At 37.9% G+C, this 13,871-nt stretch overlaps 1 protein-coding gene across 35 annotated transcripts in view; it reads right to left on the bottom strand.

The window, feature by feature from the left end:
* NRXN1 (neurexin 1) overlaps window positions 1-13,871 on the bottom strand; it is a 676,494-nt gene that overhangs the window by 410,345 nt on the left and 252,278 nt on the right. For all 35 annotated transcript variants that reach the window (XM_030499078.1, XM_030499116.1, XM_030499117.1 and 32 more), the window contains 2 exons: window positions 9,649-10,087; window positions 54-437 (listed from right to left, as the gene is read on the bottom strand). In XM_030499078.1, the coding sequence (XP_030354938.1) occupies window positions 54-437; window positions 9,649-10,087 (823 nt within the window). The remainder of the gene's footprint in view (window positions 1-53; window positions 438-9,648; window positions 10,088-13,871) is intronic.

Below are 13,871 nucleotides of genomic sequence, written 5' to 3'. Positions count from 1 at the left end.
AATCATTGTGAGGATTTGATAATACAGAAATGCAGCCATCACGTGGAACCTACCTCTTTCGCATGATCTGCCAAGGTACCCTGTACCAGAGCAATCACAAACATATCTGTTCCACCCATCCCTGCACACACCATTGTTTTTACAGGGGTTGCTAAGGCAAGGTTTTGCAGTTTCTCTTGAGCATGAGGGTTTTACTCCAGCAGTACTTTGAATTTCAGCCATCTGTCGAATATCTTTGCTTTGACCATCAATAAACAAATCTCTAATGCAGCCGACGTATCCATAATTGAGAAGTGCAGTCCACACCTCTGTTGGAAAGATGAGGCCTGCTTTATTTTCTGGTAAGCCTCCAAGATACAAGTCATCATCCAAATCAAGGATTTCACTTTCCCCTGGTGCAGTATATGGTGTACGTAGTGTGTTCACAGATATGGTCCCTGAGAAGAAAAGACAACAAAATGCATGATTTTCAAGACATTTAAAGTATTTTGGTACTGCTGTTATTAATCTACATGCCACATTAGCTGCTGGCAAGTATCTATAAATGAAACCCAGGTATTCTATTGGTACAGTTACACAATAACAGATACACTTCCTTATTTTAATTTCAATGTAGTACAAATACTGTCAGGAAGTGAATGATATAAGAACATCAATGCACAATACCGCGTGGTCATAATACAAGTCAAAAATCACCATACCAATCCCACAGGTATAAGGGGAACGCATTTCAGAGTTATTTTCAGAAATATCCTGCTTGTGCAACAACCGCCACAAAAATCTCTTCACTACCTCATACATGCTTCAAAGCATTAGGCTGAGGTTGCACTGATAGGTTGCAATCTGGGAGACAAATCTTTGTCTTTGGTTTGGATCCAAAGACACAGTATTTTAAAAGACTCTCCCCCTTTCACTGGGCTTTGGATAAGACTTTCTCTAAGTGCAGAAGGAAAATATTCTCATCAGCTGCCAGACAGGCAACCATTAAGAAGATAGTGATGTGCTCCTAGGGGGAAAATCAATGCCTCTTGACACTTACCTTGAAATGTCTGCATGTTACAAAGAGAGGGAAAGAAGATGTGCACAAAGCCTCAGGAAATCAGAAGCATCTTTTCCATTTACGTTTAAAAAGTAAACAAACAAAATTAAGCCTAAAACAAAGTTCTGTGTCTACAAAGTGTCTGAACAAAGAAACTGTAGTCAACAGTAAAGATGTTCATTGTTATACTTTCTTAAAGTAACCCAATTTTTAAAATTTGAATAGGCAGAGAACCAAATTTAGTACACCAAGAAACAGAAGATGCTTATGGCAACCAAACTTAATTTTATACACTAAGTAAAATAACTTGAAAGAAGAATCACACAGATCTTCACAGAAGCGACTCCTTAACATTCTATATGAGTGCAAAAGCGAGGAAAACAGAAATCAAAACATTATACAGGTCACCAGATTATTATAATGTACCAGCCACGTTATGCAACACTCTAATCTACTAGACTCACTATTGAAAGTGTATTAATGGTGTCAAGACACTGAAGAATCACATTTACCACAGTGTATTTATCACACACACATAAAACTAACACGATTCACTATTTCCACTGTCAGGATGACACAGATTCCAGAAGATAACACTGATGATCAAAAATACTGCCACTGCGATGGGAGTTGTGCACAAGAGGAAGAAATTCAGAATTTTTGTAGCATACATACTAAAATATGAGCTTTAAGCAAACAGAGGTAGGTCAAGAAAAGATCATTCTCCTACTTTGATACATCCTAAAACTTAGGCTTCTCTTTTAGCAATGGAGTCCTGTGGGAGCTAGAGATTGTTTGTTCTTTTGTTGGTTCCATAGGTTAACTTCAACAGCATGGACAGAATGAGTATCTGAACAGTTTAGACCTTTAGAACAAACTCCTTGGGGTAGAGGTCTCAGGAGGTCCAACTCCCATGAGAGACTTGAGATGTATGGATTTTACAAGGGCTGGATACTACTACAAACAGTCTCCCTACTATGAGAATAGATATAAAAAAAAGATCAAAGGCTTCCATAGTGTTTATGCATCTTTATGAGCCCGTTTGAGGACACGGCCAGTTCTCCTTTTCATGTATTATCAAAGAAGTTTCTATGTCAGTTGAACAATCACACAGATGTGAACTTCCAGTCTTAACTAAGGAATAGGCATGTTGAACCAAGATCGTTTTTCTTCCAGTTCTGTTTAAAACTGATATGACTATTGTATTTTGCTAACTAAATATTGTATTGCTGCTCACATTCTTGAAGCATGGCACTCATACAGAACACCCGCTGTAGATTTGACCTTAGGCATCACACAAGCATAAACATCTTGAGGTTTGACATTATTCATCAGCTGCCTCAAACAAGGATTCCTGGGAACGACCTGTTCAATCAAGACAGTTCTGAGAGTATCCTAGTTATCAAGGACTGCTTATAGGCAACAGGTCGTTTGTCCTTTAAAAAAATTAAAGATGTGTAAATATAAATCACACTTGTGCTCACAGTATTTCTTAGTGCTATTGTTGCTTGCTCCCATCTGTTGCTGTACAGGCTAATTTAGGACCAAATGCTTTAAATCTATGTTCAGACAGCACCTGCACCCACACGAGTTAACTTAGCTGCAGCTCACACTTTGTACAGTGCTGGTTTTTGCTGGACAAAGACATTCCTGTTTTCAAGCTATCCATGATGCTAGAAGACATATAGAGTTCCATTTCTATTAAAAATAAAAATAAAAAATGAACTGACAAGTCTTGACGGCTTTCAATGCACAGGAAAAGGCAGGAAATCCCAGCCAGTCTAGCTACAGCATTAAGATGATGTTCCAAATGGAAGTTTTGCAAGCACAGAAGGCTGAGGAAGGTGAATCATTAAGGGAATGGTATCACCACTACACTCTGGTGACTGAATTATAGCTAGGTAATAGATTGAAGCAGGAAAAATTTCTTCTGTATGTCAAAGGATTACTGCAGAGAGAGCTTTAGTGATATTTTGAATAGATATCAACAGCTTTATAAAGAAAAGAACTTTTCCCCTCCCCAAGAAATGACACCACATGAATATTCCTTGGAGAAGCCCTCCGAAATCTGAATGTAATCGTAGCACCTGGTGACTATTGGTAGGAAAACATAACAGGCAACAACTCCTCTGTGAATCCTTTTTGTGTTTTGGAAGGCCATGGAACCTGTTATCCATCTGGACTATCTCTGTTTTACTGCTGGACATACCTATGACACTTCAACTGACCTACATACTCTGTGTATTACCCTTAGCCAAACAAACTCTAGGTTAGCTTTATTTAATCCTTTCTGTTGAGAGCTACACTGAGTTAAATAGCACTTGCAGAAGACTCAAAGCCTTAATAACTCACTCTGGCTCAGCTGTTACGTAGGAGCTTGAACAAAATTCACAGCACACTGTCTAGAACAAGAACTATGGCTATAATACAAATAGGCTTTACAACAGAAAACCCATGCCTGGGCACCAAGTGTTGCATACTATCAGTTACCAAATAATTCTAGTTTCTTGCCTCACTTCTAACAGCAGCCACACAACCATCGCTGCTGTTGGTATCCAAATTACCTTTTATGTATCTCTGATATGTATCTCTGATATGTAATGAAAACTTTACTCGCAAATTGCTTTGCAAAAGCAGTTGGGGAAAAAAAAAAAAAATCCAAGAAAATAAGGGGGATTAAAAGATGACTTCCAAAAAACATCAAAATCCTACTTTCTCTGGGAATTATAGCAGATTAAAAAGAACTGTTCTGTCAAATCACCAGTGTGCTCCAATCCATTTGGATGTTTCTACTTACAAATATGAACAGACATCACTTTCCAGAGAAGCAGGAAGAAAGGAAGCTAATGGAGCATACAAATGTCTTACGTGGCCAGCACTGGAAAAGGTTAACAATTTGCTGCGCAAAGATAATGTAACATCAACCCTTCTCACACCAGAATTGTCAAGAGGAAAAAGAATGGGACACATCTCATTTTACAAAATAACCTAAAGACAACAGAATATAATGAGGAAATAAAAGATTCAGAAGAGCATCGGCCTCTCAATGGGAAGAGAAGACTCTAACCTTAACAGAGATTGTAATATCTCCATAGCAAGAACCATCCTTTCAGTTACATCCTTGCATATTACCTAGTATAAGAGCACCCATAACCAGATGAGCAGCTACACTATTTCTTTGAAAAGAGCAATACTGAGGCAATAATGTTTGCTGGGAAACAAGCAGCTTCCTTGCAAAGATTTTTAGTACTTAAACTAGGAAATATTGTCTGTATTTCTACCAGAAAAAGAAAGAAATGGGAAAGAAGTGACAGCATTTGCTTTGTCCAGCATGAAAGAAGAAAGAAGAAAAAAGTGAAGACAAAGGACAAGGAGGTGTGGGGTGATTTATTTAGTCTAGGAATTCATGATCTAGCTTTAGACTCTAAAAACAGGTAGTATTTCTTACCTCCAGAAACTGGATATAAATTTAGGGGTCCTAAAATGACCTATGGCTGGTCTGATTCTACAGTATTGCACATGAGAGCAAAGTGAAATTTAAACATTCAGAAGCATCTTTATGTACTGGTGGAAGAGTTTGAGAAAAACTAAAGAAAATAAGATTTTCAGAAGGAATTACTGACTTAAAGGATAACTGATTAGAAGGCACTAACACTTTCCCTGGAAGAATTTTCCTTAAAATCCAATATAAATTCATCACCTCAAATATGGAGACTATTAACATTTGTTGAAATAGGAACGTGTAAAACTGGCAGTACTTACAAGATTGAAAAGATGGGGGAAGGAGCATACAGAAGCGCGCAGGTAAAAAAAGAACCTGCAACAATAATGCATGTAACAGATACCGACAAAGCACTACATACAGTGAGATAATGATGATAGTTAAGCTCTAATTACATACTCTGATTTCTGGTATTTAAGTTGAAACTCTAACTTCAGTTCAAAATTCTTGTGACTTCTCAGCCCTGAAGTGTTACCTACCTACGAATACATTGTGATACATTGTTTTACACTGCCATAGACAATTGAGGTTGACACTAACAGTCAGTTTCCTCTCTGACTTCCCTGTGTAATGATTATTTCCAAAGGATAAATGGCGGTTTAGTTTGAAAGCACTTGGAAGGTTATCCTTGAATATGGTGAACAATTTAACAACACTTTAAACAATCTCAAGTCTCAGAAAAGAGTTATTAAACCTAACTTTGCTGTGTTACAAGACACACTGTGAGCAAAGACCTTTACAGCTGCTTCATGATTGGTTTTATTTTGGATTTCGTTTGGATTTTCTTTCAATTCTTATACTGCATATTTGGCAGTACTGTTAAAAGCAGACAGACAAATATTTCCCTTAGGCATAAGTCAATGAGCCTCTCCAATCATATTCATTATCTCAAGAATTTACTTTTACATAAGTCTGTGTATAAGAATTTACAACATATTTCAAAACCTTGTCTCAATTCTGATCAGTTGAAACTGAAGATCATAGCAGCTGCTACAACTATTCTGATCTCTATGCTTACCTTATGTAACCTATTTAGTTGCTTTTTGTGCATGTGAAACATTCGCTTATTAACAGTGAAAACTCAGAGCAAGGTATTCTAAACACACTTTACATCTTCATAGAATCAACTAGGTTGGAAAAGGCCTTTAAGATCACCAAGTCCAACCCCAGCACTGCCAAGGCCACCACTAACCCGTGTCACTGAGGGCCTCGTCTACACAGTTTGTGAACACTTCCAGGGACGGTGACTCCACCACTGCCCTGGGCAGCCTGTTCCAATGCCTGGTCACCCTTTCAAGGAAGAAATTGTTCCTAATATCCAATCTAAACATCCCCTGGCGCAGCTTGAAGCCGTTTCCTCTTGACCTGTCACTTGTTACCTGGCAGAAGAGACCAACAACCTCTATCTTGTGCGCTAAAGCAAAATATAATAGCTGTGATGAGGACTGTGAACACAGCATACAGCCCGTGGCCAAGACAGGGCACACACGAAGCAGCTCTGAAGCAGGAATTCAGGATGAGCACAAATACTGGAAGGGAAACTCAGCTCATGACAGGACACAGTGGTTGGTGCCAGGTTGTGTACTCTGCTGTATACTTAGCAAAAAAGACAGAGAACATGCTGGAGAACATGCGTCCCCTTTCCTCTGCTGCATACCTAGCAAGAACACGGACCAGCGGAGAAGGTTTGAAATCTTTCTTTACTTAACAGTGGGAAATAAGGCCTCAGGAGTTCCTTCTCAAAGATCTGCTTTTTAGGTAAGGTAGTACCCAAAGAAGGTCTTACAGGTGGAATGGATGTGAATCTAGGGTGAAAAACTTCTATAATAGGTCAAAAGTTCCTATAAAACAAAAAACCCTACAGTTCTGTAATAGGTCCAAAGTTCCTTTGGCAAAATGAAGTTAAAAGACACCATCTTTTCCCTCTTGCTTGTATCTCCCAGAATCTGAAGGGATCTGCAGAATTACTAGTGAATGAGGCCTGGATTAGCACAATTTAAAAATGTGCTCTCGTTCCTTACACATCCCCCACCACAGTCCCAGATGGGCATTGACGAAGTCAGTAGTTTAGAGTGGATGCTCCCTGTGACTGAGAGTTAAAGAGAGCAAAGAATGAAAAATAAATTGAGTACTTGCTGATCCAGCTAATACAAAAGTCAAGAAAATCAGCAAAACTCCTTGAGAAATGTCACAGCTTTCTATTCTCTGAAGGAACCACTCTGCATTGGATTTGAAGGGTGGGTGCAAAAAGTTGCTAGACAACAAATTTCACTTTAAAATAAAAAAGAAAAAACAATCACTACTAAAATTGAGCTACTTATTAATAGGAGAATCTCTTCATTTATACTTGATAGGAATTCTGTCAGCAGCAACCAGAAAGTCTCAGGAAAGTCAGTATTTTTTATAATGCAAGGCATATTCATTCACTTGTAGAAAAATTATGAAGGTAAGCAAGTAGAAATGATCACATCCATATGATTTTCAGAATGTTTGGTTTTGGCTAGAGAAAATAAATGAGAAAGCTTCCTGGAATAATAAAGTGGATTTTATTATTCATGGCAAAAGACATAACAGACTACCATGCAAAAGTCATGAAGAAATAATCTAAACATTACACATCAGTACTTCCTGTTCCAATCCAAAGAAAACAGGAACATACAGTTCATTGTTTACTTCAATGGCAAGGCAGTCATTTTACTTGGTTAAAGATACTACTCAGCCAATATCCTCATTAAGAAAAATGACAGCATTGCCACTGTTAGTGGTACTTCTACTGTGAAGTATTATTATATGTATTAAAAATCACAGAAAATCTTTGATGGTTGGTTTATTTTTCAGCTAAAAAAAAAAAAAAAAAAAGGAATAAAAGGAGTTTGCCAATCTATATGCCTCTACATAGTAACTATTCCCAGTAATAGTTCAATGGTTTATGGCAAATAGGTACTATGGTCAGTTTTTAAGAGTGAGAGGGTAAATAAAGTTCACCCATCTTGACCATAGGTGATCCACCAGATGGATTAGTTTTCCTTTTATATACAGAAACAGACTGGATTGGGTTGGAAGGGACCTTCATGCTCATCTACTTCCAAACCCCTGCCATGGGCAGGGACACCTTCCCCTAGACCAACTTGCTCCAAGCCCCATCCAACCTGTCCTTCAACACTTGAACACTCATGGACATATGACTACCCATAATTCTACTTAAAAATAGTATGCAGTCCTGATCACCAGGTATGTATTGCTTCCTACAATTAGTCCACATTCTTGCTAATGTCTACCAATAGTTTTAAAGACAAGGGGGAATGGCTTTAAACTGACAGAGGGGAGATCTAGATGAGACATTAGGAAGAAGTTCTTCCCTGTGAGGGTGCTGAGGTGCTGGCACAGGGTGCCCAGAGAAGCTGTGGCTGCCCCATCCCTGGCAGTGTTCAAGGCCAGGTTGGACACAGGGGCTTGGAGCAACCTGCTCTAGTGGAAGGTGTCCCTGCCCGTGGCAGGGGGTTGGAACTGGATGAGCTTTAAAGGTCCCTTCCAATCCAAACCAGTCTGTGATGCTAAATAAAGTGTACCCTAAACTTTCTTAATTCCACTTGTGAGCTAGTTTTTGTGAAGCAATGAAAGTTCAGAAGATATCTTCAAATGTAAATAATTGCTACGCATTCAGTTCTTTATAGTTGTGTTGACTTTCGATGTAAGAGTAAACTTTGCTTTCAGTGGAGTCCCACAGGCATGATTATTACAGGATTTACTACCTCATATGAATCACTGAAACAGCACTTAAGGAGGAAGCCTGAAATTAATATCGTAGTATAAATACAACCACTGGATATTCAGTCACAGTTGAGGATTCTGAGAAGTTGTGTGTTTTGTTGTTTGGGGGTTTGGGTTTTTTTTGTTTGTTTGGGGTTTTTTTTGTGCGTGTATTTTTGGAGGTGGTTTTTTGGGGGGGGGAGGGTGGGATTGGTTTGTTGGGTTTTTTAACCTCAAGAAATATAAATAAGCAACTGACATATGATCAGAAAATCAGACTCTTTACAGTTAGAATTTGAAGCTGCACAAATCAAATTATTATTTTTCATAATCATAGGGCAGACCCATCAATTGAATTTCGTCTGACTTTCAGCATGGATTTGATTGAAATCTGCACTTAAGATTCTCTTGATCTGAAATCTAATTTGTGGGTAGTAAGAAAGTCAGTCATAATCCAACAACTTTTTAGAGGTGAAGTTTCAGAATTACAAGTGCAAGCCATGGAAAAGGAGTCACCAGACAGAATGAAGTGAGGAAAACCCCACAAAATCTAAAAGAAGAGTTTACATTTGTCAACACTCCAGATTGGATACTGATATTAATCAGAAAATTCTTTGGACAGGCTGAGTTACAGACTCAGCACATTCCTTCCCCAACTCCCAAATCCTGGCATAAAAGGAAAGATACCTTTGAACAGATTTGTCCTTTAATGAAAGTATATTATTTGCTGAAGGATATATACTCAAGATCAGAGGCAGCTGAAACACAAGGACTGGTTCACTAGTTAAATGCATTGTATACTGTAAGATTTCAGAAGCATTAGGAGAAGTTTATGACTTCTTTACTTTTACCCTTCTACAGAATACGACCTCATACTGACAAAATACAGAGAGTCACTCATTTCCATTTCTGCTAATGTGTGTTGTTAGCCATTCGTTAGCAATATCATTTAATTATGCTGAGATCTGCTGACATGATTGGGACTTCTGCGTTTTTTCTGAGAACCACCTATTCCCTATGTTGGGGACTACTTTCAGTAACAATTTTTTGTTTTTATTCTTGTAACTTGCCAGTTCAGCTATTTGGTGGAAGCAAGCATGGAGGGAGATTACTGTTTGTTTTTGAAGTACACAGCACACTTACTTGCAAGATTAAGTACCTGATTACCCGACAAATTTTAATACAAGATATTTTACTCTGCAAGTCACGGTATTTTGGTACCTGACGGTAATGACTTCTTACTTTTCCCTTATTTGTCAGATGATTCAGAACTCTAATGATGGCAATATAATATACACCTGGTATTTTCTCAGATACAACATGAAAAACCATCCTGAATATTAAAAAAGAAGCTTACCTGACCGTCCATCCCGTTGAAAATCCACATGGTACCATTCACCATCATTCACCTTCTTCTGCAAGGCTTTTATTTTTATAGTACCTGATCCCATGTCTAACAGCAGGTAGAGGTGGCCATCAAGCATTTCAATGGCAAAAAAGTCAACCTTCACCATCTGTGGGTGTTTGGCATCTTTTTGGTGCCTGGGTTTTCCATGACTGAATAGGATCAGGCCATTTGGCTCAGTTGTACGGAAGTCAAATGATATCGAGCCTGTTTTCTTGGCATTCCACTTTGGCAAAGAGATGAAAGACTCTGGTGTTTCAAATGTGATTGGATCTAAGGTTGCAACATTCTCACATTTAAATGCTACAACCCCGTGAATCTTCATTTTAGGATCTCCTTGCTTGGCAAGTCGAGATAACTCCAACCTGACATCATTATTTTTATACACGACCTGAAAGCAAAGCAGAGAAGTTACTGAGATGAACTTGACCATTTTAACCAAACAGATATAACCCTGAATCAATATGTTATTTAAAGGATAACCGTGATGGTATATGAATATGATAATTAACATACACACAAAATTAAATAACTATTTCCACTGACTAATGATTTAATAATAGTTTTCATTAAACCAAAGTTGCTCTAAAAATATCCCTAGAATTAATTCAAACAATCTGAAAGAATCTGCACATTATTTATACTATCGGTCACAAATTAGTTTGCATGGCCTTGAATGCTTAAAATCCCTCTTCGCACAGCCATTCTGCTATGTTAGAGAAGTATTAGATGATTTCTCCCTCTAAACCCTTTGTCACTGTCTTAACTCTTCTGTCCATTTACAGAAAATGTCCCAAGGTCAGATACTTTATGATTTAACATCTTTTCAGTTTGTCCTTGGGGCTGACAAATAGTAGCATCCATGGCATTCATGAAGCTATAAAATAGGGAAACTAGTATCATACTGATCAAACCAGACAAAAACAGGACCATCTTTGAGCAGTTCAATTGGACAAAAAATAAACCCACTTACATATTTTCCCTGAAGACTTTTCTGATAAAAATGAAAGATAATATTAGTTTTAAATCCAATTGACCTCCACAGCAAATATTGCTGCTTCAAATCACATGTTTACTCTGCCCAGAGAAGCCTGTCATGATACAACCATTTCCCAGGGTTCTAGTCTTTATTGGGATATTCTAAGATCGTTGCTATTTATGTTGTCCAGGATACACGGACTGCTTAAATGAAGCTCCCCAGTAGCTGAGGTGTGCACAAGTATTTTGTCAATATTTTTTATTATTCAATAAATTATAAAATTAAGCTAAAATACCACTCAAGGGTTGAATACGAATGCATGGAGACAAGCTAAAAATTTCTCTGTTTCTAAGGTTAAGCCTACATTAGAAAGCAATTTGGAGCAAAAGCAACAGCTCAGCAAACCAGAGCAGTTTGTGTTGAGGCTTCTTCATCTACAGATGCAGATACAGATCACGCCTGGCCCTTGATCCAGTGTTCCAACTATACAACGTAGTCTGAAGCTGTTCAGGGGAACAACCTCTGGTTTTGACCTTGTAACCCTATTACAGGATGGAAAGCGCTTAATGAGTACTTTGGGTACATCCGCCGGATTCAGTTCCTCTGAAGCTTAGTTTGAACACAAATGAAACCCACTCCAACACACACTAAGTAAAAGACACGGGAGATGCACTGCAGAACTGTGCCATTGTTAGAAATCAAAACACCAGCAGACACAATCTAAGACGGCATACCCCAAAAGTGATGACTGCTATTGAAAAAATATGTTTAAAGATAACAGAACACTAATGAGATGATTGATAGATCAACAATTTTTTACTGCAGGAATTGTGTTCTCTCAAATTATGTCATTATTCACCCAGAAAATTGCATCATAAGCCATGGCAGAATTATTCTAATGTATTAAAAAAGCCCCTTTCTCCCTTATATTTCAAAGTTCAGTACAAATACTGCTGTTCCCACTGGAGCTGGGTCTCCAAAGAGGACAAAAAACCTGGCTTCAGATTCTTGACAGCAGAAGTGATACACTGCCACAGAGAGGCATATAACATGTGTTGCCTTCTTCAAGTGAAGACACCAGAAGTGACTAGAATTGGACTAACTGTAATCTTAAAGAATAAGGTACCATATCTGTATTTTCAAATAGTTCTGGAACACTTCAGAGATTGCAGATTACACATAGGAATTTAGAAGAGTACCGCAGAATAAGCACATGCAAGTGATCTCTCATTGGGGTGACTTTCTGTCTTTAGAGTGAGAAAAGCCAAAGGGCAGAAGAATGCAGCAGGAAGCCAGTCACCCGGCAGGCAATATTACTTAGAGATAGCTGGTCTCATGAAACATTGGCCACCTTCTACAGCAAGAGGGATTTTGGAGAGCTTCCATCTCATTTGAAAGGGTTACAGGGGGGAACCTTTCTACAATAGACTGAAAAGTGTTAAACGGAGACTGGAGGATATGATTTTAAAAAAGGAACAAATGAGCTCTCATTAGAATTAAATCATGCTGTTGACAATGAAAGTAATTAAGGCAACAAAGAACATGAGCAAATACTCTTCAATTGCTTACCAAACAAAGGTAAGTACCAGGACAAGTAAATGTACAAAAATAATCTCTTGTTTATGGAAAAATTCAAATTGTCTGATATTAATGAAGCTGGTTGACCAAATAATAAAATTAGTAGTTACTAGCTATGTTAGAAAACCTGAGCAGACAAAGGAGCTTTCCTTGATTTCTAGCACAGCTCTGTAGGCTTTGAAGTCATTTATCAACTCGGAAACAATATCTTTCATGGACCTGATAGACAGGGATATTGACGACAGTTTTCTTAACTCATCAACAGCTCTTTGAGTAGCTTAATATACACTATATGAGGGAAAAACTGTTCTTTAATATTAAGTCACTACATTCTCCCTCCAACAGAGATGTGGATCCACAATTAGTTAAGTGAACGTAACTGAGTCATATTCAAACCTTATCCTTCACAACCTACCAGTTGGTATCCTTATACCACTATATGCTTTCCTAGCATCTATTGGGCTGCCCCTGGTAGTAAAGTATGTACTCTCGCACTCCCCCTCATACCTGAGCAACAACAATATTTTCCTGCACATGAAATTGCCAGCCCTAAAGGAATTATACTGTGCTATTAAGAGCACCTTCAATTTGTCTTCTATTTACTGTATTCTTTCCTCTTAAGTATGGTTCCAGAATAAATTTGTTTTCCAGCAGAGAAAGGGAAGACATACATATCTTTTTCCAATCAAGGTAGGAGCTCCTTTTGCTACCGTCTAGGCCAACACATGCTGGGTAACTTATAATATCACAGTGCTGAGCCTTAACAAGTAAGTCCAGCTAAGAGAGAGCAAATATTAACCTAAGCTCAGCACTCTTTAACATGGTCTGTGGGCAGATTTGAGCACAAGCAAAATTAATTCATGTGTCCCAAAGACATATCACATATATAATTTATTGCCCTACTATGCAATGGATTCTAGAAATGTATTAAGAATTCACTACAGACCTACAGTCATCCTGGCAGGTGCCTTCAACAACAAAAAAAGCAGCTGATCAGCCAATGAAACCATATTAATAAATCAGCAGTGTATGGATGTGTGAATGACGCTGAGAAAACGTGAAGGAGAAGACAAGGAATTTACTGTTGATATTAGATGTTCATTAAGTTCAAATATAAAATTAAGCAGTTGACATGAAAACATTAATATCAATAAAACCCTACCATTTTTTCTACTGACCCTATCCCATGGAATTTAAAGTCATGATGTGAAAGAATCCAGATTTCAAGACCATTTTCAAAGTGCAGCCCTTTCCACATTAAAGATTTCTTTACTATGAGTGAAGAAATGGCATTACTCAAATATTTCAGAATACCAACTAACTCTGCTAGCAACAGCCTTTCAATCACTGTGATTAAAAGCCTTTAAATCACTGTGAAGCATTTCTTTCAAATTACTTTACATTATTAAAACCAAACACAATCCTTAAGGTCCTAATCACATCACCTAATCTTCACCATCTAGGTTTCCTTGAGAATCTAAGAGAAACTAGGAGTTCAGAGCACCTACATTATGATCTTGCTCTGAAGAATTCATCTATTTACTTAATATGGGCACAAGGAAAAAATAGTTTTCTAAATGCAATTTCAATCAATCCCATCTCCAAACAGGTTAAATGA

Source organism: Strigops habroptila, chromosome 10 (genome assembly GCF_004027225.2).
Source record: "Strigops habroptila isolate Jane chromosome 10, bStrHab1.2.pri, whole genome shotgun sequence".
Classification (NCBI taxonomy): Eukaryota; Metazoa; Chordata; class Aves; order Psittaciformes; family Psittacidae; genus Strigops; species Strigops habroptila.
This window is presented reverse-complemented; position numbering and strand designations above follow the sequence as displayed.